Here is a 26,491-nt window from a genome sequence, read left to right on the forward strand (position 1 = left end):
TGGAGGTAGAATGCCCCTGGGTTCTATCCCCAGTACACACACACACACACACACACACACACACACAATTATTATTTTACAAGTCTGGAGGTCAAAAGTACAAAATGATCACACTAAGCTAAAACTGTGGTGTCAGCGATGCTGCGCTACTTCTAGAGGCCTTATGAGGAAATTGGCTCCTTCGCCTCTTCTAGCTTCTAGGGAATGGCTGCCCACATTCCTTGGTCCCTCACCTCCTTCCAGCACTCGCTCTCTTTTCTCTGACCTCTGTCTGCTTCCACCCTCCCATTTGTCTCTGACTCTGCTGCTTTCCTCTTGGGTACTGAAGCACTTTTGTGAAAACATAGACTCACCCAGATAATCCAGGCTAGTCCCCCTGTAGGTAGTCTTTAATCACATTTGCAAAAACCCTTTTCCATGTAAAGTAATAGTCACGGGTTCCAGGGACTTCCATGCCCATCCTTGCAGGGCCAATATTCTGCCTACCACACTGTGACCCTTGCAGGGAGGGGCAAGAGATGGCATGTTCTATCATTATCTTCACTTAGCAGATAAGAACTGAGGTATGGGAAGGTTATGTAACTTGCCCAGGGTCACATGGCTAGTGAGTGGCAGAGCCAGGGTTCAATCTTAAGATTTCTAGTTCCAGAGCCTCTTTGGAGACAAAAGGCTTGTGATGGCTAGAGTGGGAGAGGCCTGGAGCCGAGCCACTCCTCCATCTAACCGAGACACTGGGCTGGTTTCGAGGGAGCGAGGGAGCTTCCTGAGGAGGTGGGGCAGGGTACATTTCTGCACTGGGTCCCAAGTCCAGAGACCTGGGAGCTAGATCCAGTCCTGCCTCTGACTCTGAGAAATAAGAGATGTTGAGCACATTCCTTCCACTCTCCTTAGTTCCTCATCTGAAAGGTAGCAGGGTGGGGAGAGGTTGGAGTAGGGTTTCAAAGTTCCTTTCAGCTTGGGCATTCACGCGCTCCATGACCATGTCCTGTGTGGGAGGGCACAGGCTTTCCAGGAGAAACTTTGCAAGATGGTGCAACAAACAGCAACTAACACGTGGCATTTTCCAGATACATCCTTTCTCGGGGGCCACCAATACCATTCTTTTGTGTGTGTGTGTGTGTGTGTGTGTGTGTGTGTGTGGTGCTGAGGGACTAAACTCAGGGAAATTCTACCTCTAAGCTACACCCCCAGCCCTATTTTCTATTTTCTAACTTTTATTTATTTTATTTTTGCGGTACTGGGGATGGAACCTAGGGGCATTCTACCTACAAACTTCAACCCTATCCCTATTTTTTATTCTTTATTTTGAAACAGGGTCTCACTGAGTTGCAAAGGGCCTCACAAAGTATTAGCTGAGGCTGTCCATGAACCGCTATCCTCCTGTCTCAGCCTCCCAAATGCTAGAATTACAAGTGTGCACCACCACACCTGGCTCTCTTGTTTATTTGGAAACTACTGGAAATCAGGTATTGCTAAGTTGCTGAGAGCCTTGCTAAATTGCTGAGGCTGGCCTTGAACCTGTGATTCTCCTGTCTCAGCCTCCCAAGTACTGGCATTACAGGGGGACACCACCATGCCCAGCATTACTCAATCTTTCTTAAGCCCATTTTGGAGACAGAAAACTGAAGCTCAGAGAGATGATATAACTGACTCACAATCCTCTCCAACAATATGGAGGCAAAATGAAACAAAATTAAAAAATCAAGTCCCCACTACCTTCCAGTCCCAGGGTCCACATGACTCCTGAGCTGATATCCATCCTCATTGGTGTGTGATCTAATGTAAACACACTGTTAAAGTATAATGTAAGTGACTGAAAATCCTTCACTTGAATTCTGCAACACTTTTTTGGGGGGTATTAAAAAGTCTACTTTGAAGTGAAGGGCATCATAGAAGGGGAGACTGTCTTTGGAGGAAAGGTGGAGGTAATATTGTTACATGACAAAACAACTCCATATTGGTCTCTAGCCTTTATTTTAAAATGCCCAAGGCTTCTGAAATCTCTGTCTGGAGCCCTGAGCTGCTCTGCAATCTTTCCCAGCAACTCCCTGATGTCACCCAGATTCCTTTGCATTTAGGTTTTAGCCTGTGGAAGATAGCGAGAGTGTGCAGGACCCTGGGGACCCGAGGAGAGACCAGTGTTGGTGGGAGGAGTGGCAGGGATCGGGTAGGGGCAGGGAGGCCTGTAAATCACTCTCCATGGAATGCCAGAGGGTATTAGGAGAGGGAATCACCTGAGTGAAGAGGCCCCAGGTACCTTCTCTCCTCTTCCTGCTGTGGGCACAGGGGGACAATGGCATGCACACACACTCCCACAGGGTGAGGAAGGGGAGAGGTGCAGCTGTCCTGACCCCAGAGACCCGCGAGCCTGCGGCCACTCTCATCCTGCCCCTGCCTGAACCCTTGATCCCTGCCTTGCAGCCCCCGCAGCTTCCTGTTTGCCCACTCTATTTGCCTGGCTCCGGGGACAGAGCTGATCCTTGAACTCTAAGTTCCACATCGTCAGGACCAGTGAGCTGCCGGGGCTTATCAGCCTTCCAGCCCAGCCCCTGGCTGGAAGCATAAATAGGCCAGAGCAGAGGTGGATACTCAGAGTCTGCTGCAGAGCTACTAGGAGGTAAGTGCTGCTCCCTGCCCCAGGCGGCTTTGGCTCCCCAGTTCTAGGCATTGAGGACCAGCTCTGCCCAAGCAGGCTCCAAGTACCTGGGACCTTTTCCCACTCCATGCTTCTCCTCCTCCCCTGGCTGGACTGGGGAGGGAAGCACAGGACCCCTGCATCCTACAGGTCCCTTCAACCAGGCCTCTCTTCTCTTTCAGGTCCCCCAAGCCTTCAGAATGAAAGCTGTGGTGCTGACCTTGGCCGTGCTCTTCCTGACGGGTAGGTGCTCCTGGCAGAGGGAGGCAACCACAGGGGTGCTTTTTCCTGAAGCCCTGTGACCCACCATCCTCAACACAGAGAGCAGAATTTCTGCTTTGCCCATTCCCCTCTCCACACCTGGCATTTTGGCTCAGATTACAGCCCAGAGCTGGCCTGACGCGGGTCCCTTCCATCCTCAGGGAGCCAGGCTCGGCATTTCTGGCAGCAAGATGAAGCCCCCCAGTCCCCGTGGGATCAAGTAAAGGAATTTGCCACCATGTATGTGGACAAAATCAAAGACACCGGCAAAGACTATGTGGCCCAGATAGAAACCTCCAGCTTGGGACAACAGCTAAAGTAAGGATGGGGCCTGGGGATTGCACGGGTGGGGGGGCACTTCTCCTGGGACAGAGAGGCCTGTAAGAAGAGGCTATAGCCAGAATGGCCAAAGCTACTTGAGCAGCTGGTGCATAAGAGGGTTTGGCCCAGTGTTGCCTGACCAGAAACCACAGAAATGCATTCCGCTGCAGGCACAGCCAGCCACTTCCCCTCCAAAACTCCTAGTGTTTCCTGTAGAAGACACTGGTTCTTCAGCACTCCCACCAGCTCCAGCCCTGCTGTCTCCTACTAGTTCCTCTCTGTGCCTAAGCCACCTCTACAGTGGGACATGGGGTGGGAGGAGATGATGCTGGGGATGCACAGGAAAACTAGGACCGCAGCTTTTGCACATGTAGGGTCAGTCGATGGCCAGGGCCCAACCCAGTGTAGTTGGGGCACTGGGCCTGCAGATCCAGGGCAATCCAGAGTTCTCAGGAAGCCATCCCTCATCCCCTTTCTCTCCTATTCCAGCCTGAAGCTCCTGGACAACTGGGACACCTTGAGCACCACCATCAGTAAGCTGAGGGAACAACTTGGCCCAGTGACCCAGGAGTTCTGGGAAAAACTGGAAAAGGAGACCGTGTCCCTGAGGGAGGAGCTGAACAAGGATCTGGCAGGCGTGAAGGAGAAGGTGCAGCCCTACCTGAACGAATTCCAGGAGAAGTGGCAGACTGACGTTCAGAGCTATCGCGAGAAGGTGGAACCCCTGAGAGCCAAGCTGCAGGAGATGCAGGAGATGCTGGGCCCCCTTGGAGAAGAGCTGCGTGACAACGCGCGCACCCACGTGGACACGCTGCGCACTAGGCTGGAGCCGTACAGTGAAAGTATGCGCCAGAAGCTGGCGGAGCGCCTGCAATCACTCAAAGAGAACACCGACTTTGCTAGCTACCAAGCCAAGGCCCGTGAGCATCTGAGCACACTCAGCGAGCAGGCCAAGCCTGCCCTGGAGGACTTCCGCCAGGGCCTGGTGCCCGTGCTGGAGAGCGTCAAGGAAGGCTTCCTTAGCGCCATCGACAAGGCCTCCCAGAAGCTAAGCACCCCGTGAGATGCCCACCACTGCCCCCTTCCCCATCCCCCCCCTTCAGCATTCAGTTTCTTAGAATAAACGTTTCCAAAGTAGGAAACGGTTTCTTGTTCTTCCAGGGAACGGAGGTGGGGTGTGGGGCTCTGGAGGGGACATCCAGGGGATTCTGGCTCTGGGACAGAGACTTCCAACCAGAGCTCAGCAACCCCTAACCCAGCCTGGGCTTCTGCTGGGCATTTGTGCATGTTGCAGGACCTGCTGGGCACCTGGTTGGCTAGGAGTGAGTCAAGTCCCTGTCCTAACAGAGCTCAGATAGAAAAAAGGCAATAGAGGTCCAGGCAAAGTAGCTGCTGACTGCGTGCCAAGGGCCCTGCCAGAGGCTCAGATCACAAGTGCTGCAGCCCTGCCTGTGGAGGGTGGAGAAATGGGGGCTTCACAGGGAAAAGCCAGTCCCTGGCCCAGGGGTGTTTCTGTATGTGAGCTTGGAAGAGGTGGCTTTCACCTGGGCAGAAAATAGGAGCCTCTTATTACCTCTGGCTCAGCCTGGTGGGGCAAGCCTCAGGAGCCATTGGGAAATAAAGGATTGCGGCAGTACCAAGTTAACCACTTGGATCTTGCCCCTTCCTTCATTTATTCAAAAACCTCTTTTTGGCAAGGGCAGGACCCCCTTCTACTATTTCCCCCTATCCAGAGACAGACACAGCTGTGGAAGCCAGCTGTTCTACCTGTGTGGCTCCTGGCACCGCTACCCCCACTTTCTGCCAGCTCTGGAAAAGTCTGAAACATAACCACCACCACCTCATGCAGATAATTAGCACATTTTTATTTGCAAGATGGTTCCATCTCCATCATCTTGCTGCATCTTTCCTCAAAGCCTGGGCAGATTGCCAGCAGACCCATGTCACCACGGACCCCTAAGCTTCAGCTTGGAGATGTGAAGTCACTGACTAAGAGCAGGACAGGTGATGTTGCTCACATTATAGCCATCTTCCCATTGGCATACATGATTTCTTTTTTGAATAAAAGTGTGTGGCCAGGCACTCAAGTTAAGATAGGTGTACACACATGCATGTATATTCTCACACATACATGCTTCCCCACAGCCAGCCCTTCTTCCTGTCTATGTCTGTGTGTTCCCATGTGCACACACTCACCTTCACAGATCTGGGCAGTGTATTCCTGGAGTCTCTCCCTAGACTCCCCCTGCAGGGCCTTTACCCTGTGGTACAAACCTCTGGATATTCTGCCCCTTCTTCATCTCCAGCATAGCTGAATGGCCCAATGGATAAAACGGTGGACTTTCTAGTTTCTAATCATCTGGAGTTATAATAGGTAGAAAGCTAGATTTGGGTGGGAACATTTCCCAGACACAGGCACTGAGATTCTTGGCTCTGGTTGGGCAGGAAGAGAAGCCCAAGTAGATTTCCAGAGAGAAAACAGTCTCCGGGGGGTACTGTTTGCATCAGTGCCACCAAGATGTCTATAGGAGTCTCCATCACCCAGCAGAAGAGAAAAAAAAAAAAAAAAGCAGTTTTTCTGCACCAACTAAGCAGAATGTGGGCAGCTGACCTGAGTTCAAGGTCTGGTCCTGCCACTTGCTGGCTCTGTGACACCAGGCAAGGACCTTCACTCTCTGTATCTCAGCCTCTTCATCTACAGAGTTGGAGCCTTCTCTTTGGCACCCCAATGTGAATATCTGTTGAGGGGTGAGAACACAGGAAACAGCCCCTGTTGGGTGACCTTATTTCCCTTTTGGGTTCCCAGAACACTGAGCCCCCATTCTAGTCCTGGTCCTTAGGAGTCAGTCAGTTCAGCTAAAACAATAACAACCATTTACCAGGCCCCTTTGATATGTAGATGTCCTGCCAAATGTTTTTTAATACAGTGTGTCTTTTCATTTTTTATAACAAACCCACAGTGAAAGAATATTATTGTACCCATTTAACAGATAAGAAACCGAGGCTGCTCTGCAGTGGGGGAGCCAAGACCAGAGCCTGGTTACATCTTCCTCTACCCACCACCCACCCCATCCTGCCTCTTCCCCTCGAGTGTGTTCCAGGGGACCTGGGGAGTACAGACCGGCTCCTTGGGAGGTGAACACACAATCTCTACTCTGATGATGACATAACACTGATTGGCTGGTACAGAACACACACTCAAGTTGTGTTACACAGCACATGGCACTTTATCACAGTATCATCAAATCGAGTCTCCTGTTCCATCTTCCACACAAACCTGTCAAGGCAGGCAAAATAGCAAGTAGATAACCCTACCTTACAGATAAAGACCCGAGGGGGTGGGGGGATTGGCTCCCAGGCCACCCGCAGAACAGGCCCAGCTCATCTCATTTCTATGCCCTAACATACGTGGCACGCGGGGGACAACCCACTCATGGTAGCTTCTTGTCCAGCTTTATTGGGAGGCAGCATGCCTGGAGGTGGGCCAGGTCTGGGGTGGGGTAGGAGGACACTGAGAATGCTGTCCCTTTCAAACAACCTTCAAGGACAGCCCTGGAAGCTGGCAGGACCCAGGGAACTACAGGATGGATGGACAAGTGGACTCGGAGCTCCAGTCTCAGGGGACTTCGGAGGCCGGAGTTGGTGTGAATTCCAACTCAGGAGTGGATTCCCAGAATCCGGAGAACTTGCCCTTGAATGATTTCCAGTAGTCTTTCAGGGAGGTGATGCCTCCATTCACCCAGCCTCTAGGGTTTAAATCAGTAAGAAGAGACACAGTGGGCATGAGAGCTGATCTGAAGGCCACAGCACCCCACACACTCATCTCCCCACACTTTCCTGTCCACCAACTCCTATCCACCCAGTAACACCCGTGAGACTTCAGGCGGACATTACCTATAGCTGCCACACCAAGCAGAATGCCAAGGTGGCAACGGGATCCCAGCACAAGCCTAAGCTCATGTTTTTCCAGGGTGGGGCTACAAAGCATTGGGTTGGGAGATGTGTCAAGTGAGGGCTGTGATTGTATTTTATAGAAACAGTGTCCCCAGGAGCTGTAACACCTGGTGGCTCTGAGTGGGTGGGGTGAAGGGAAGTGGTCTCTCATTTAGAAATCACTGGTGGATTAATTGGCTGTGTAATCCAGGTGTGTAATCTAGGCCAGGTCACCTAACCTCTTTGAGCCCTGATTCTCTCATCTACAGAGGGGGGAAATAATACCCACCGCCCAGCAAGATCTGAGGACTGAGAACTTTGTGTGTGTGTGTGGTACTGGGGATGGAACCCAGGGGCATTCTACCTCCAAGCTACTCTCCCAGCCCTATTTTTTAGTCTTTTATTTTTTGAAACAGGGTCTCATTGAGTTGCAAAGGGCCTCACTAGGTAGCTGAGGCCTTCTGCAAACTACGTTCCTTCCTCCGGTCTCAGCCTCCTGAATGCTGGGATTACAAGTGTGCAGCACCATGTCCTGCTGACTGAGAACTTTGGCGAACACTTCTGGTACACAAATGGCCACCGAGGCCAGTGGAATCAGTGAGGCAAAGAGGACTCTTGAGTGGGGCAAGCTGGGAGGACAAGGACAGACTTCTCCTCCAGGGCAGACACTGGCCCCAGGGCTAGGAACAAAGCAGCAGAAACACACCTCCTACACCCCAGACTGAACCTGGCTACACTAGTTAAGGAAAATGGCCTGCCTATGGTTATATGGGGGGGGGGGCTCCACTTCTTCTCTCCCAATGCGGCCTTGTGAAGGCCCCATGAGGGACCTAGGAGGTCAGAGGGCACAGGCCTGGGTGGGCTGGAGAGCCACAGACTCATTGCCAGAACTCTCGCCAGGGCAAGGGCAGGTGGGGGCAGAGGGAGCTGGCACGGAGAACAGAAAGGGAGGGCCAGTGGGTGTACCTGGCCTGCTGGGCCATCTGAGACTCCTGCACACTGGTCAGTGCGTCCTGGGCGGTCCTGGTCGCCTGATGCATATAGTCTTGCATGTAGCCGAGGAGGGAGGCATCCTCAGTCCCTTCAGCTCCTGCTGGGAGAGCATGGCTGAGCAGAGGTAGCTCAGCCTCCAGAGCAAGCCCTTGGTTCCTGCATGGCCACCACCCATTAGGGTGCAGGGTCCCCAAGCCACCTCCCGCAGTGCCCCAGATCAGTCCCACAATGTGCTTACGGGCAGAGGCCAGGAGCGCCAGGAGGGCTGCAACGAGGAGGACACGGGGCTGCATGGCGCCTCTGTTCCTGCAGGGAAGTGTCCTGTGAGAGACACTCCACAGCTCCCCTTCTGGGCCCCTCCCTAAGGAATAGTGAGGCCGGTGAGGTAGAAGCTGAGCAGTCAGCAAGAGAAGGGGCCCACTCCCCTGCTGATATGAACTCTTGGACTGAGAACTCAAGGGACCCAGGCCCTGGGGTGCAGGTGGCATGCAGTAGAAACTCCCCAGAATGGGAAGAGGGACAACTGAGGTCTGGCCTCTTCTCTGCACCATGTGCTGAGTGACTGTGGGTAGACCTCTGTCCCTCTCCAGTTTTCCTGGGTGGGCTAGGGCTGGGATGTCAAAGGCTTCTTCTGGCCCTAAGTGTGCAGAGTGAGGGAGAAGCATGCAGACTGTGAGTGGGTTCCAGACCCAGCTCTGCCAATACCCTGTATGTGGCTTGAGGCAAGTGACCTCCCTTCCTGGGCCTCTGTCTCCCCAAGGGCACGGTCGTGGGTGGGAAACACTCATGGAGCCCTGAGACTCTTCTCCAAGGAGCCTCCATCCCCTCCCGTCCTCTCCCCCTCCCCAGGGACATTACCTGGAGTAGCTGCTTCTAGGGATGAACTGGGCAAGCAGACGGGAAGATTCTGACCTGTTTTATATTGTCAGGACAGGCCAGCGGGCACTGAGGGCCCAGTGAGCCGGGCAAAGGTCACCTGCTGACAGTCGAGACCAAGACCTGAGGCAGGGAGGCCAGCTGAGGCCAGGTGCCAGGAGAGTTGGGAAATCCCTTGGAGATTCTGTCCACATTGCCCTCCTGCCACGCCACAGCCAGACAGCTGAGCCACGGGACAGAGCCCGGGCAGACCCTGTTCCCTTCCCTAGACTGGCTCCCCAGGGAGAGGATGATGAGAAGGGAGAGGGCTCAGGGGACAAACCAGGGCCCTCAGAGTCATCTCGGCCCAGCATTTGTGAGTTTTCAGACCCTCCCCTGCCTGCACCAAGTCCTGACAACGGCCTGGAGTCAGTGATGGGCTTCTTTGGACTTCGGAGCCACTCATGGGCTGGGCTGGGACTGTCTGAAGAGGAGACAGTGAAGAGCAGTGGGCAGAGCTGGGGTGGGCGGCACCACTGCGTTCACACAGTGCCCGCCCCAGCGCCTCCGCCGTGGGGCTTCCACCCACTGCTGCCTCCATGGTGGACAGGGGGCAGGGTTTGGTGGGAGAAGGGCAGAGGCCACTCTGAGCCCAAGGCCTCCTCCTGCTCTCATCTGGTGCTCGTCACCTTGCCCTTTGGACCCACTGATAACACCCCCTATGGCAGAAGCCAGGCTCCTGGCTGCGGCTGCCTCAAACCCTGTGGCTGAGACTGTATCTCTCTCCTGGATTTCAGGCTTCTCAGCTCCAAAAATAGCCACCCTCCTGCAGCCCTCTGACCATGGGGCACCTGGAAAGAACAAGAAGGGGGAGGACAGTCAACAAAGGGAGGAGTGGGGAGGGAGGAGCTCTGGGAGACAGCTGCCCCGAGAAGCTTCGAGCATGAACTCACAGCCTGGAGAGCAGCGTCAGGTGACATTGTCTCCTGGATGTTAGGACTTTGGAGCCAAAAAGCCTAGGTTTCAATGATCTTTGGAAATGTCTCATGTGACTCACGGGCAGGAAGCTAACATGTGAGAGCCTCAATTTTCTACTCTGTAAACGGGGAATAGAATCCTGATTTTCCAGAGTTGTGGAGAAAAGCTAATGGAATGTTGCATGCACAAATCAGCTGACCAGCGGAGGGGGCTCCACAAATCTCCCTCCCTCCAAACACTGTGACCTTCTCCAAAGAGTCTAGTCCGAAGGCAGGAGGAGCCCTGTAGAAATAGGGCTTGTGGCAGGCGGCCACCTTCTCCACAGGTAGTACCTAGCCACAAAGAATGAAATCAGAGGCCTAGGAAAAAAGGGCTTGGTCCTGCCCTTAGAGCTCTTTGTCTGTGGCTAAGTCTTAAAATTCCTGTTAGAGATTCATTCCTTTAAGATTTTATATTATTTTATTTTTAGTTTTTGGTGGTACTGGGGATGGAGCCCAGGGGCCTTCTACCTCTGGGCTACACTCTCAGACCTATTTTATATTTTATTTGGAAATGGGGTCTCTTAAGCCAGCTGAGGCTGGCTTCAAACCTCCGCGATCCTCCTGTCTCAACCTCCCAAGTGCGGGGATTACAAGTGTGCACCACCATGCCCAGCTTAAAATTTCATTTTCTGCTAAAATGCAAGTAGTCAGAATTCTGTGAATTACACCTTGTTAACTCCATTTTATAGGTAAGAAACCTAAGGCTTAAAGGGGTAGAGACATACCTACATGCACATAGCCTAGCGGTGGTAGGGCAGGGAATCAGAAGCCAGGTCTTCAAACACTCAAGGCTGGTTCCAGACAGCCTGGAGGGTGAATCCCTGAGACTTAGGGGTCACTCACAACTCAGAGGAAACCTGGTTCAGCTCAGTTTCTGAGGGCATATTTGGTGATGGGCTGGGTGTTACGGGTTTGGGGATAAGGGTTACCATTTGTGGGAACCTTCCCCAGGGATCTTTGTTAGAACCCTGGGAATAATTCCCCCAAATACCACAAAAAGATAAAAAAGATAAAAAGAGCGCGCAGGTTCTTGTCCTGAGCTAAGGATAAATTCCCATTAGCCCAGACTCTTGCTGAAGATTTAAAGAAGTTTATTAAAAAGATAGAAATACAGAAGGCAGTTACAGCCCCATGCCATTCAGGAGTGGCATGAGGGGGGTGGTTCGAATGAATTCACTGAGATACAAAACACGGAACAGACTTTATATACACATGACCTCCATCTTGTTCACATAATTCTGACCTAGTAAACGTCCCTGTAAGGTACCTCCCCTTACTTTCCCGCCAAGGTGTACTTTCCCACCTAGGTGGCTCTTTTCGAGAAGGTCATGGTCGAAGGTCGACCCCCTCCTCCCATCCTAGCTAGATTATCCAATTATTATGTCAACCTGTCTTTAGAATGAGGATGAGGAAGTCCTAGTTCCCCTCTCCTATAGACTTGCTAATTACCTTTAACTAGGTTAATTTACATTGTAATAGTTGCCTGCTTTTTTTTGACAGAAACCAAGTCCTTTCACCAATTTTTGAAATATAATAATCAGAGCTTTCTCAAATCTTCCTAGGCCATTCCCAATACTGGTATAGTGGGGAGGTAAGAAAGGTAATTAAGAGGTCACTAATGGATTTGGGCATTGGGGAAGAAGAGGAGCATCTGTGCCCACTTTTCCTCTTCTGTCCCAAGCCTGTTCTTTACCACAGAGTCAAAGGGCACAGTGAGGATCAAATTCCAGTCTGGGATGTGGCTAGCTCAAGGTCCTCAGCCCTGAGCATGCTGGAATGAGTTGACTACATTTCTTTTCACCGGAGTGGAGGGTTTAGAGGAGCCTGTCTACTCTTGCCTGTACAATGGGGCTTCTAAACCCAAGGAGGTCAGAAGACTCAAGCAAAGAGGTCTGGCCAGGTGGTATTGAGCTGGACCCAGGTGTCCCATGCAGCCGGGGCACAGCATAACATGAGGCCTAGAACCTGATCTCTTCCAAAGTGCCTGTGCCTCTCCCAGCGGTCCAGCCTGTGTCTCAGTGGGAGCCTCTAGGTGGCTGGCCTAAGTTGCCCCTTACATCTCCCTTGGAAAGAGGAAATTGCTCTTGGCCCACAGGCCCAGGTCCAGGGAGCAGTCAGTGACAGGTGGAAAAAGGAGGGGGCCTCTGGAGTCGGGCCAGCTCTTACTGCTTCTGCTATGTCCAGAGGAAGTTGAATATAGGTGACCTGGGCTCCATGCCCTTGCTACTAGACCATTGGAGCTAGGCAGCCCCAATTCAGCCCAGTAGCCAGAGCCCTTCACTTTGCCTCTCCATGCTGGAAGTTCTTCTTGCCTTTTATCCTTGCCTTTTATCCAGGATCATTCCTATGATCATAGCAATGTACTTTTTCCTCTTATTGGCCCTTGTCCAGTGGATTTCAACATATGAAATCCAAGGGCGAATGAAAGGTATAAAAATATGAAAGTTTATTTGTAAGCCAAGAAAGAATAGCTCCTAAACAGGGCAGGGGCTCTTGAAAGGGAATAGCCATTGAAGTTCTTGGGAGGTGGGCTTTTAATCCTTCTGCTGGTCCCCCACCTGCTATTTTGTGATTGGTCAGAATTGGGTCTTGGGGACCCAGTGTCCTTTGCCTAGTTTCAATCCTTAATTTGAATTGCTATCTTGTGAGGTGGTGGGCTCTAGTCTCCTGGTGCCACTTGTCAGCCTCCACCCCCACCCTTGTTTACACAGGCTGTCCTCAGAATGTGGCCCACAGAAGGGGTGGAAGTTTGGTTTTGATTTCCATAGTCCTTGCCTGGTCATTGTTACCCGTATATTTTATTAACCTTCCCTATATCTCTTCTTTCTAAAGATATCCCCCCTTTTTTTTTCGGTATTGGGGATGAAACCCAGGGACATTCTACCTCTGAGCTATACCTCTAGCCCTATTTTTTAGTCTTCTTTTTATGTTTGAAACAGGTCTCACTGAGTTGCAAAGGGCCTCACTATAGTAGCTGAGGCTGTCCTAGAACCCTGATCTTCCAATCTCTGCCTCCTGAATGCTGGGATTACAAGTGTGTGTCACCATGCCCAGCTACAAATGTCCTTTTTAGCTCTTCCTGTTCCCAGGTCCTCTGCCTTGCTTAATAGGAGATATCCCCCCTTAGAATATCTGCCCTGGAAGGAGGGCTGGCATGAAGCAGACATGTGGACATGTGTCCATGTGACTTGGCTGGTTCCTGGCTAGGCCTGGGCATCCACTCCCAACTCTGACCTAGGGACTGGGCCCTGTCCTGGTCTCATGTGTGTAATGGGAGATGGCGTAGGCAATGCCAGCTGACAGCCTCATCACCTCCCCAGTCCTGAAGTCAGTATGAATGCAGTAAAGAAAATGGAGGCTGAGAGACAGAGCTGCCCAAGGTAGTGTGGACCCCGCAGGCCCAGGCCCAGCTGAAGGCAGAGTCTCCTTTTCCATCAGTAGCTTGGCACGAGGCTCTCACCTGTCTCCATTAACACAAACCATCTGCAGGTGGAGACAAACATGACCACCAACTTTGGGAAGTATTCAGGGTGCCTTCCCAATGTCACCTCATGACTTGCTGGGGGGTCGGGTGCCCAATAAGCTGAGGGTGCCAATCCCTCAGCTCCAGGCCCAAGCTTTGTGATCATGGACAGCTCAGTTATTTGTGTATATCCGTAAATCTTTCCACATCCTGGCAGGTGTTCTTGGACTTGCTAAAGCTGCACAGGCACCCTCAGTAGGGATGTACCCGGGCAGCAGGTGAAACAGAAGCACCTCTGGACCTGTCTCACACTGGTGGTACCTATACTCAAACTGAGTCTAGGAGGCCAAACTGTAGCTGAGTGAGTCCTTTGTGACTCACTCCTTCCTCAGCTCTGGTGGTGGTGGTGAGGAACAGGAGCACCGAGAACCAGCCTGGGCACCCACCCCAGGCTAGACTGAAACCATTGGGTCAGTGTTATAGGAAGCCTTTTAAGAGTAAAACCTGGCTAACATGTGTGTGTGTGTGTGTGTGTGTGTGTGAGAGAGAGAGAGAGAGAGAGAGAGAGAGAGAGAGAGAGAGAGTGTGTGTGTGTGTGTGTGTTCCAGGGGCATTCTACCTCCAAGCTACACCCTGTCCCTTTTTATTTTGAAACACGGTCTCACTAAGTTGCCAAGGCTGGCCTAAAACCTGTGATCCTTCTGTCTCTACAACTCAAGTACTGCAATTTCTAGCATTTGCCACCACACCCAGCTGGCTAACATTTATTTAATGAGCACCTATTCTGTGCCCAGTACTATAGTGGACATTACACAGGTTATTTCACAGAATCCTCACAGCCAAAGAGGTGGGTACTATATGTGTCTGGAAGCAACTGAGGTTCAAGGAAGTAATGACACTTGCCCAAGATAATACAGATAGCATGTAGTGAAGCCCATATACAAATCCAGGGAATCCAACTCCAGAGTCTGAACTCAATGACAACTGAGCCCCTGGATATGGAAGGCAATTGTGGTAATATGTGGAACAATGCAGGGTAGTGGAGACACAGCAGAAAGAGGGCAGGCAGCAGAAGGCTTTGAGCTACCTTCAACTCTATGAGACAGCCACTTCTAGTATATAAAAAATGAAGACATGGTAAATCAGACTTAGCACAATGTAGTCTACTCTGATTCCTCTCCTTTTATAAATGACTGGAGCCCACTTTTGTCTCCAGCATCGTACTTGTGGATAGCAGCCAACAGTGCAATATGGTAGGTGTTTTCATATAGTCATGGGGCGAGGGGCATGATCACTAAAGCAGGGCCCCAAGCTGACCATGGAGTGTTGTCTTCTCAGGAGGTGTCTTTCTGTGATCCCATGTGTGACCTTATTTGGAGATTCTGGAAGAAGTCTTCTTAGACCTCCTGGTAACACCAGCACCTTCCATCCCCTGGTGAGAGGGCTCCTTTGAGCCTCAGCTTCTCCATGCAATTTTGTACAAGCTGCGTGTAGCTGGGGGGTGGAGTGGGCAGCAGCTCCCGCTGGCCTCACTCTGCCATCCTGCTTCTATCCCACCCAATGACTTCAGAGGATTGGGTCTCATGCCGCCACTCTCTCTAGAGATTATGGTAAGCCCTCTACTGCACTCCCCACTTTGGTCCAAATCAGAAAATAATATAATTATTAATAAAACTAGTTCTTAGTGCTTACTCTGTGCCAAGCACTGTACCACCTGCTTCACAAACACCATTTATTTAACATGTCAACAACCCCATTGTTCAAAGGAGAAGCTGAGGCCCAAGGCTGGGAATAAGTGAAGCAACGTGGCTCAGCTTGCAGTGGTGAGACATAAAGTACACTTCACTTACAGTTGATTCTTTCAATACAGGATTCTGCCCATCCCAGCTGCCTCACCAAAGGCCATCACAGCACTTCCTCCTGGGAGGCCTGGGATGATAGACCCATGTCTTAGCTCACTGCCCCCCCCCCTCTGCAGCACTGCCTGGACCCAGGCCAGAGTCTGGTCCTGAGATAGAGTCAAGATCGGTGGCAGCTGGGGTGGGGGTCTGTCTTCACTTGAGCAGACAGAGAATACATGGACTTTGTACCCTCAGCCTGGCACAGACCAAGAGCTGCCAGCAGAGCCTCTGGGGCAGCAGTCCAGGCTCACAGCCCCCTGGCTGTGTTTCTCCCCCAGCTCCTGGCCCTCCTCTCACCTTTCTGTACTGGGTGGGGCCCAGCCCAGAATGGCCTCTTCCCTCTGCCACCTAAGCCCCTATCTGCTGTCAGCTTCCACATAGTCTTAGGGTCACTAAAGTCCAAGAGGCCTCCTGGGAATGTGTCACCTTCCAGCGTGGAGTCACACTGTGAAGGGGAGGAGGGGAGGAAACCTGGAGGGGCTTTAAATGTCTGGCCGGCTCTGAGCTCCAGTCAGTTCCCACAGCAGCGCAGCTGAGCAGCCTGAGGGCCTCTGAAGGATCCAGTGCAGCCCAGTGAGGAGCCCAGGATGTTCCTGAAGGCTGTGGTGCTGAGCCTGGCCCTGGTGGCCATCACCAGTAAGTAGAAGCTGTCTTTGGATGGGGCTGTCAGGCTGCTGCCATGAGTGGGGCAGAGGGGAGAGGCCAGAGGATACTTCAGAGTGCCTGTTGGTCCCTAGTTGGACACGGGAGCTGCCCAGCTGCCAACCAGCTCACAAGAGCAACAGGCAGGCCTGCTGCCTTTTTGCTACCAAGAAGAAAATGGGTTGCCCCCCCCCACCATCATCCAGGCTCAGAGCTGGTGCAGAAGAGCCAGGGACAAAGGTGAGTCTTCATGAATAGCTTTCTCTTTGCTGCCCAGGTGCCCAGGCTGAGGTCAATGCTGACCAGGTGGCCACTGTGATGTGGGAATACTTCAACCAGCTGAGCAACAATGCCAAGGAGGCTGTGGAACATCTCCAGAAGTCAGAAATCAGCCAGCAGCTCAAGTAAGGGGGTGCAGCCGGCAGGGTGGGGCTTCTTAAGGGCCAGGCAAAAGCTGAGTTTAGAGGCAGATACTCATGCCATGCCACTAACTCACTGGGGAAACCAGCACTCTGGAAACCTAAGGATCCACAGGTGTAAACAGGGTAGTTGGGCCAAATAACCCCAAAGATGTCTTCCTACTAACTTAACACTTGAGTGTTTGACGAATAGCTATATCAAAGCTCAGGGAAGAAAGGGAAGGAGGGAAATGTCATTGAGCTGGCTTTTAATATATTCCCGAAGCACAGGCTCCTGTGAAATCAGGGGGAGGCAGTTGGGGGCACTTGGAGAGTCTCTAGAAACAAAAGAAACTTTGCACTTGTGCTGCTAGAAGATGTGAGCAAAGGTTGAGATAACTCTATATTACATGATGCGATCCTATGTCACAGCACCTCAATCCAACCTCACACTGCACAGACCAGGCAGGAGGGGGGAGGCAGGAAGCAAACAGCTGAGGTCATGTGATGGGTAGGTGATGTCACTCAAACTCAGTGGGCAATCCAGAAGCACAAATGCAATGTAGTAACACTTCATTACAGCTCTCCCCTCAAACCGTGACCACCCGAGGGGGCAGATACGGTATCCCTGAACACTCACCTGTGTTAAGTAGGTGTGTGTGAGCTTTATACAAGTGGACTACATCCTGTTATTTATTTATTTTTATTGATGTGGTATTGGGGATTGAACCCAGGGCCTTGCACATGCTAGGCAAGGGCTCTACCACTTAGCTACATTCTAGCCCCTTTTTAAATTTTACTTTGAGACAGGGTCTCCCTGTCCTTGAACTTATAGTCCTCTTGCCTCAGCCTTCCAGCAGCTAGGATTACAGATGTGGCCGGGCAAGGGCCTGCTGTTTAATGCCATGTATAACGGTTACCCTCCTGTGCCCTTTTCCCTGCCAGCACCCTCTTCCAGGACAAACTTGGGGACATGAACACCTATGCAGGTGACCTGCAGAAGCAGCTGGAACCCTTTTCCATGGAGCTTCTCAAACGTCTGACCAAAGACTCAGAGATACTGAAGGAGAAGTTCCAAAAGGAGCTGGCTGACTTGCAGGCCAAACTGGTGCCCTTTGCCAGTGAGGTGAGTCAGAAGATCAGGGACAACTCGCATGATCTGCAGCAGATCTTGGGGCCCTTCACAGAGAAGCTGCACACCCAGGTGAATGAGCAGGCTGATCAAATGCGGCGCCAGCTGACCTCCTACGTGCAGCGCATGGAGAGCGTGCTGCGTGATAATGTGGACAACCTGCAGGCCTCTCTGACGCCCTACGCTGATGAGTTCAAGACCGGTATTGACAAGAACGTGGAGAAGATCAAGGGGCACCTCACACCCTATGCAGATGAGCTCAAGGCCACAATCGACCATAATATGGAGGAGCTGCACCGCAGCCTGGCGCCGTACGCGCAGGACGTCCAGGAGAAGCTCAACCACCAGCTCGAGGGACTGGCCTTCCAGATGAAGAAGAACGCCGAGAAGCTCCAGGCCAAGATCTCTGCCAATGCCGAGGAGCTGCGGCAGAAGCTGACCCCCATGGCCGAGGATGTGCGCAGCAAGCTGAGGGGCAACACCGAAGAGCTGCAGAAGTCGCTGGCAGAGCTGAGCAGCCAACTGGACCAGCAGGTGGAGGAGTTCCGGCGCAATGTGGAGCCCTATGGGGAAATCTTCAACAAAGCTATGGTGCAACAGATGGAGCAGTTGAGGCAGAAGCTGGGTCCCTATGCGGGGGACGTGGAAGGCCACTTGATTTTCTTGGAGAAGGACTTGAGGGACAAGGTCAGCTCCTTCTTCAGCACCCTGAAGGAGAAGGAGAGCCAGAACAAGCCCTTGTCCCTCACCCTCCCAGTGTCGGCTCAGGGGCAGGAGCAGGTACAGGCACAGGCCACCCCAGTGGAGAGCTAAGCTGCCCCTGGTGCCCTCCACACCCTTCCACAGACACCTGCCCTGCCCTGCCAGCTGTTTGTCAGTCTGTCCCCAAATACTTCTTGTATGAGTGTGAAGACACCTGTCCAGTGGGAGGTGATGCCTCCTCTCACTACTCAATAAAGTTGCTGAGAATCTAACCCCATATAGTCCTTCCAGTGCAATTTCCGGTGGCTCGTCTGAGGTGGGGAGGAGACCACTGCTCAGCAAAGCTTAGCAGTGTCCTGACAGGGCAATCTAGGGGACTTCAGTGGGCCCCAAGTGATGAGACTACAGGCAAGATGAGGGCGATTTGGAGAGGATGGTGTGAGAAAAGGGAAGGTAGGAAAATATCATACATTATCTGAAGACAAAAACATGCAACATATAGTCATTTAGCCAACAAAGAGCTACTGAATGCTCCTGATGTGCCAGTCATTGTTCTGGGAACTAAGTAACTAAGCAATGAGCAGTTTTTGTGGAGCCGTGTGCCTGACTCTGGGTTTCACACTGAGAGGGACTGTGTTAATCAATTTTTATTACTGGGACCAAAATGCCTGACAAGAACAACTTAGAGGAGGAAAAATGTATTATGGATCACGGTTTCGGGGCATTCAGTCCATGGTGGGCTGGCATCATTGCTTTGGACTTGCAGAGAAAGAACATCATGGCAGAAGAGAAGCTGCAGCTCATGGCAGCTAGGATAGGGCTAGAGAGAAGATGTGCCCTTCTATGGAATACACCCAGTGGCCTACTTCCTCTAACTTCCCCACCTCCAAGTGAGCCGTCAATGGACTGACCACCGATGAGGTCAGAGCTCCACAGTCCAATCACTTCCCAAGGGCCCCACCTCTAGACGTCTCTGCATTGCCTTCAACACGTGAACCTCCAGGGGACATTCCAGATCCAAACTATAACGGGGACCCATGGAGGTGAGCAGAACATGATCCCTGGCCTTGGAGAGCTCACTGTACAGTAGGAGAGACAGCCCACCTTACATGTATTCACCCATGCTTTAATGTATTTATGTAAAGTTTAGTTTAACTCAGCCTAACCCAACCCCATTATAAAAGTGATTCATCGTCTCCAGTGTTGAGGATGAGGCCTGGGGATGTGGGTGAACCCAAAGAGTAGGGGAGGAGCAGGTGCCAGAGCCTGTGGGATTCTGGGATATTCTTCCCAGAAGCCTCCTGCCAAGTGGCCTGCCCGTCTGGGACAGAGGTTGCAGCCATTGGAATAAAGGGCAGGGAGCTCATGGGGATTGCATGGTCTCATCAGCACAGCCAGCTATGGGCAACTGTGGCCTCTGGAACAGGCTCACCCGCCATCTTCAAAAACCCAGGCTTCTCCAACAAGGAAGTCAAAGAAGAGATAGTCTAAGCTTTTGTCGCTAAGGACTCAGCATCTTGGCTATACCCCAGGTCTCAGTCCAGCCTGTCACCCCTCTCCTCCCCTGAGTGGGGGCAGGCCCTTCAGGGCTCTCCTGGGGGCAGGCCACCGAGGGGCTGTCCTTGTGCCTCTTCCTCTCAAGGTGCTCTCGGGCTGGTGCCCACACAGACTGGCCTTGGCGTCAGCCTGAGCACCTGCCTATTAGTAGGAACCGATGCTTGGGAATTGGGCAAAGCTGGGTTTGAATATTGGCTTTTTAACTGACTACTTGGTGATTGGGGCAGATAATTGGTAATTTCTACCTCTCTTGGAAGGTAGGCATTACATTCCTCAGTTTAGAGAGTTTTCCCGAATGTTTGATAGAGCGAGGCATGACAAGCCCTTAGCATGATATTGGATACAGAGAAAATGTGCAAGAACTGATTTACCTTCCTTCTGGAGCACAATAGATGCCAGAAAAAGGTGATGTCTCATCCTGGATACCTCCTCACCCCACCCCAGGCCACACACTCTAACACGAGGCCAAGGGCAGCCCTCCTGAGTCCCCCTAGTCCCAGCTGCCCACACTCCCACCCCCCTAGGCCAGTAATGTGTGTTATGGTTTGAGGTAACTGTTACCGTTTAGGGGAACTGTTCCCGGGGACCCCTGCTAGGCTCCCAGACACAATTACCCTCAAACCGCGGGTTCTTGTCCTGAGCTAAAGATAGATATACAATAGCTCAGATTCTTGCTGAAAATTTAAAGGAGTTTATTCAAAAGATAGAAATACAGAAGACAGTTATAGCCTCATGCTACCTAGGGATAACATGAGGGGGTGCTTCGAACGAAGTCACCGACCCACAAAACCCGGAACAGCTTTTATAGACATGACATCCTCCATCTTGTTCTCCTATGTAATTCTGACATAGGTAAAGTCTGTCCCCTTAATTTTACCCACCTAACTTTGGTCTACACTCAGGTTTCTCCTTTCATGAAGGTCAACCTCCTCCTCCCATCCTCTTAACTAGATATCAATTATTATGTAAACCTGTCTTTAGAATCTGAAGTCCAAAGTTCCACCTCTCCTACCGACTTGCTAATTACTTTTAGCAAGGATATTTTATATTACAATAGCTGCTTGCTTCCTGGCCCTTCACTTCAACAGGTCTGCCCTTCATCCCAGGTTTTGAAATATGTTTATTAATAATCAGAGCTTCTTTCTCGAATCTTTCTAGGCCATTCCTAATACTGGTACAAGGTAGACATACCACCTCCACTCCCAGCCACTGAGAGTGCAGGAACCATCCAGTGAACACACCCTGACGAGCCCACCAGGGCCCAGAGTTCTGCTGACTGGCTCTAGGAGAGGGTAACAGAGCAGCAAGCCACTAAAAAGAAGTGGGTCAAAGACAGGGCAGGTTTCTGAGCACGTCTGGAAGGTTCAGGGGTGCCCCCAGACCTCACCTGAGGGATGCCTAGTTAAGTGTTGCCTCCAGCATTCCCAGGGCCTCAGTGTCTTCCCAGAACTTGGTTCCTACTAATCTTGGATGAGACCCCTGGCTCTTTCTCACTACCCCCAGGATAGTCCTGAATAACAGTCCTGGTCTACCTGGATGAGAAATGCTCGTTCTCTCCTGCATCTGGATTTCTCATCTGGGTCACGAACCTGACCAATGGTTCCCAGTAATAACATTTTTTTTTTTTTTTGGTTGCTGCAATGGACTGAATATTTATGTCCTCCAAATTCAGTTGTTAAAATCCTAACTGCCACGGTGATTAAGCTGGGAGGAGTCTTTGGGAAGTGATTAGGTCATGAGAGACCCCAGAGATACCCCTCTGGAATCTCATTTGTATATGAAACAGCTGTACAGCAGCATCTATAAACAAAAGAAGTTGCTCTTATCAGGCACCAAATTTGCTGGAGGCTTTATCTGGGACTTTCCAGCCTTTCGGGTTGGGAGATAGAAATGTTAGGGGGTTTTTTTTTGTGAGTCACATAGTTTATAGTATTTTGTTATAGCAGCCTGGACAGACTCAGACACCAGCCTAGCCTTTGAAACATTCTGCTTTGTTTGAGGAATTTCTACCTGATGAGTTTTGAGGGAAATCAGAGCCACCTCCCATTAGAGACTTTAAAAATGCCAGCCTCTTTTCTTCCAGCTTCCCTTGAGCCCCTAACATGGGCTCAGCAAATGAGATGTGATTCCCCAACTGGGCTGAAGCATCTGCCACCCATGGGAAAGCAGGTACAGGGAGACCCAGGGCAGGTGGTGCCATGCCAGCCTGAGATGTAGGCCACACCCCTAGCATGTCTCCCCAGCCCAGAGGTCAGCAGTCCTCTGAGAACAGCAGAGCGGACACTGCCCCCAGGTCTCTGGTGTACCAAGAGGCCCTGATCAGGGCAGAGGGCCAAGGTCTAAGGGTCAGCTCTCCTGTACCCAGAGGCCTTCTGCCCTTTGGGGATCGTCCTGGCAGAATCAAAAGCAGCTCTGGCAGAGGGACACTGTGTCCTCCTGCTGTTACCATAGGACATCCTGTGCTCTCAGGAGGAGGAGGAGCACCGGCTGGGGCATGCTCTGTGGAGAAAGACAACAAAACTTGGGGTTAGCTGGGGACTTCTGTGTCCCCGTGTCTGGGAGTGTATGGGATGGAGCCATGGCTATCCTGCCATGTGATAACCAGCAGCTGATAATGGAGGGCACATTAGAATTGCCAGGTCAGGGGAGGGAGGGTTCGAGTTGCTGGTTCTGAGATGGTAGATGAGAGATATGGAGGCTGAAGACCAGGGACTTGTTACCATAAAATCAAAGTCATCTCTGGCATTGATTACAGCTGTAGGCAAACAGCCTCTTGATCACAAGCCCTCGCTTGTTGTTCATGGCTGCATTTGCAGAGTGTGGGAACAGCCTCCAAGATGGCCCTAGCAAGCCTCTTCAGTATTCATGCCTTGTGTGGTCCCTCTAATACTGAAGAGGGCTGAACTATGTGATCAATAAGCAGTTGTAGAAATCATGCTATAGACTCTCAAGACTAGGTCATAGAGGCACTGTGGTTCCTACCTTGCTCTATCTTGAATCTCTCACGCTCAGGAAAGACAGCTTCCATGTCGTGGTCACTCAAGCAGCTCTGTGGCGAGGTCCTTCTAGGGAGGAATTGAAGCCCCTTCCCAACAGCCAGCACCTGCTTGCTAGCCTTGTAGTGAGCTGCCTGGGAAGATGGCTATAGCTCCAGACAGTGTCCTGTTTAAAATCTCCTGCCAGACTAAACCAAAAACACACAGCCAAGCTGCTACCCACAGAAAATTGTGAGATCACAAATGTTTACTTTTGTTCTAAGACACTAAGTTTGGGGGTGGTTTGTTATGTAGCAATAACTAATTAATACAAAGAGCCTAGGCCAGCAAAAGATACATGGTTACTGATAGGGACTGATCAGTATTAATTACAAGTAAGAATGCAAAAATAGCTAAATCCCAGCATAAAAGAAAGCAAAGATTCTTTTTCCCCCTCTGTAGCTAACAAGCAGGCAGTTCAGGCAGTTACCATAGCAACTAAGATAAGATACACAGAAGGACACAGGAGAAAAGTTATATATGCCTGGACTCTGAAAAGGGATGGGGGTTAGAAATCACACAGATTCACAAAGTTCAGACCAAATCAAAAGATGAAGAAGCAGGCTACATTAACTCAGTATTGATTACTACTAATAATAGTAATCATAATGGTAATAATAAAAGCAAAAGTAGTTAAAGCCTTCTGACTTTAGAAAGCCACACTCCCATGTTACAAAACAAGCAGGCAACTATAGGAGCTACTAAGCAGACACATTACTATAAGAAATAAAAATGTTAGAACTCACACAAAGACACAAATATCAAAACATTCTTTTTGAAGAGTTAGTAAAAATGAACAAAGTATATAATGCCATCCACGGAGCCCTATGACCAATGATGTCAGACCAGTCTGTTCTTGTGAGGAGGAACAAAACAAAAAACAACTGATTCCTGAGCTGGGTGTGGTGGTGCACGTTTGTAATCCCCACGCTTGGGAGGCAGAGACAGGAGGATTACACAGGTTCAAAGCCCCTCGCTGGCTTTAAGAACCTGTTTCCAAATAAAAAATATATAAAATAGGTCTGGGAGTGCTGGGAATGTAGCCCAGAGGTAGAAGGGTTCCATCCCCAGTACCACCAAAACAAAACAAAACTGATTCTTTCTCAATACATTTTCCATGTTTTGGTCTTATTTTTCTTCTCTGTTTAAAAAGTATTAACTAAATTAGAATCTTTCTCAATGCCGCTTTTATAAAAAGCTTTTATATTTTGGTCTTACCTTTACTTCCCTTATGAGCCACAAGATAAGTATTCCTTTACTCATACATTCTTTTTTTTTTTTTCAGCACTCAGAATAGAAACTAGGAAACTAGGGGCATTGTACCTCCAAGCTACACTCCCAGCTCTATTTTTTAGTCTTCTATTTTTTTAAAACAGGGTCTCACTGAGTTAGGAAGGGCCTCGCTAAGTAGCTGAGGCTGTCAGTGAACCTTGATCCTCCACCTCTCCACGCTGGGATTACAGGCATGTGCCACCACATCTGGCATCCTTTATTTGTACATTTAAGACATAGAAAGTCTTCCCAGAAAATCTTCCACAGAAGCACAAATTTACAGAAACACCTGAGCCAGAGATGCACCATACTTCATAGTTTCCTGGGGACAAAGGATCTTTGTTGGTTTCAGAGAGGGCAGAGGTCATATGCATTTTGTTTTTCTTGTATATTCAGTGCCCGCACAATGACTAATATTTATTATGTGCTCAACAAATACTTGATGCAGACTTCTGGAAGATGGCGACCGAGAAAAGCAGCGTTTATGAGTCCTGCTAACACTCGATCTCTATTGCCACAAAATCAGAACTTTTCATAGCCAGAAAACACTATCAGCAGAGATATAAACACAAGGGACAGAGACAAAGAAGACTAGAAGAACAACTGGAGACAAGAAAAGAAACCAGCCCGCATTGCAGTGGCGGAGCTGCGCCGGAGCTATCTTCCCTCACAGCACCAGGCTCCAGAGAGGAAAGGCAAACAAGGAGTTGAAGTGAGCAGCTGCAGATCATTCAGGTGTAATTCAGCAGTTCTTTCAGTGCAAAGAACGTCTAAAACTCCCAGTGGCCAAGCTCATCATGCCTTCCAGGGACTCAGAACAGAGCTCAAAACCAGAAAAAAAATATGCCAGCCTCATGGCTGAGGGTGTAACAGTGGCAACATATTGCCAGTAGTGGTGGGGAGTTCACCACGCCTGCGACAGCTCCAGATCAGTGCGCACAATAACCATAAGTGAAATTGCGGCCCCTAAAGGAGAAATCCCAGTACTGCACCCCCAGGGACTTGCGCAGCTTTGATAATCTCCCTGGGTCTGAGATTTTTCAGTCCAACACAGTGAAGGAGTAGTGGTGGCAAAGATACCACACCCTAGTCGCAGCTCCCCATGGGAAAACGCCCAGCCCAGCACCCCCACTGTATCCCGCAGCCTCGATTAAATCCCTGATTGTGAGACTTTGCAATACAACCCAGTAAAGGAGTAGTGGTGGCTGAGATTACCACAAACTCGAGATCCAGAGCACCCAAAGTGAAGTCGTGGTGATCCAGGGAAGAACCCAGAGAAGGCACAAACTTCTGAAATCATGGGGAAGAGGAACAACAATAGAGCAATGAACGCCAATAACCCCACAATAGCAGATCCTGATAACACAGAAATTCAGAGATCTTCAGAAGATTGAATCAGGAAGATAACTGTACAAATAATACAGGACTTTCAAAAAGAATTTAGAGAAAGTCTAAAAGAAATAAAGGATGCAATCATTGAAGTAAAGGCATCAATTCAAACTATAAACAATCAATTAGACCACATGGAGAATAAAATCTCACTCCTAGAAGATGATCACTCCAAAAATGAATGCATAATTTATAACTTAGAAAAAAAATCAACAGCAGGAATTTGACATTGAAGAAATATGGGCCCATTTTAAGAGAGCTAATCTAAGAATAATCAGAATGGAAGAAGGAAAAGAAGGTGAAACCAAAGGGATCAACAATCTCTTCAAGGAAGTAATAGCAGAAAAATTTCCAAACATAGAGCAAGAGGTCAATACACAGGTCCAGGAAACTTATAGAACTCCCTTTAGACAGTATCAGAGAAGAGGATCCCCACACCACATAATTGTCAAAATGACCAATGTGGAAGCCAAGCAGAGAATCTTAAAGGCAACAAAAACAAAGGGCCAAGTGACATTCAGAGGCAAACCAATTAGAATCACTCCAGACTTCCCAAACCAAGTCATGAGAGCCAGAAGGGCTTGGAGTAACATATTTCAAACTCTGAAAGAAAATGACTTCCAGCCAAAAATTTCCTACCTGGCAAAACTATCTATCAAATTAGATGAGGAAATAAGAAGCTTCCATGACAAACAGAAACTGAAGGAATTTATGTCTTCAAAACCAGCGCTAGAGAAAATACTCAAGGAGATTAATTACAAAGAAGAAATAGGTAATACACACCAGAACCAGAGAAACAAGATTTTCCATCCAGCAGACAACCAAGCAAAGAAGAATAAACAGTATTTCAAACAGAAGTAAATTCCCTCAATTCTCCAATAAAAGACATAAAGTGGCAAATTGAATTAAAAAACAGAATCCATCCATCTGCTGCTTACAAGAAACATACTTTACAAGTAAAGAGAGTAACAAACTCAAGGTAA

General features: G+C 50.1%; 3 protein-coding genes across 3 annotated transcripts; 2 read left to right on the forward strand and 1 right to left on the reverse strand.

The window, feature by feature from the left end:
- Nucleotides 1-2,835: 2,835 nt before the first annotated feature.
- APOA1 (apolipoprotein A1) lies at nucleotides 2,836-4,280 on the forward strand (the record flags this gene model as incomplete). The annotated part of the gene is made up of 3 exons (XM_080719828.1): nucleotides 2,836-2,878; nucleotides 3,058-3,214; nucleotides 3,707-4,280. The coding sequence occupies 3 exons, from the start codon at nucleotides 2,836-2,838 to the stop codon at nucleotides 4,278-4,280; spliced, it is 774 nt and encodes a 257-aa protein (XP_080575954.1).
- Nucleotides 4,281-6,833: 2,553 nt separating this feature from the next.
- Nucleotides 6,834-8,436, reverse strand: APOC3 (apolipoprotein C3; the record flags this gene model as incomplete). Its single annotated transcript, XM_080719836.1, has 3 exons — nucleotides 6,834-6,963; nucleotides 8,117-8,240; nucleotides 8,382-8,436. The coding sequence occupies 3 exons, from the start codon at nucleotides 8,434-8,436 to the stop codon at nucleotides 6,834-6,836; spliced, it is 309 nt and encodes a 102-aa protein (XP_080575962.1).
- A 7,532-nt stretch (nucleotides 8,437-15,968) lies between these two features.
- APOA4 (apolipoprotein A4) lies at nucleotides 15,969-18,366 on the forward strand (the record flags this gene model as incomplete). Its single annotated transcript, XM_080719848.1, has 3 exons — nucleotides 15,969-16,017; nucleotides 16,301-16,427; nucleotides 17,367-18,366. 3 exons carry the CDS (start codon nucleotides 15,969-15,971, stop codon nucleotides 18,364-18,366), a joined length of 1,176 nt encoding a protein of 391 aa, XP_080575974.1.
- Nucleotides 18,367-26,491: the final 8,125 nt, after the last annotated feature.

This window comes from Muscardinus avellanarius (assembly GCF_963383645.1).
Source record: "Muscardinus avellanarius genome assembly, chromosome: 1".
NCBI lineage: Eukaryota > Metazoa > Chordata > Mammalia > Rodentia > Gliridae > Muscardinus > Muscardinus avellanarius.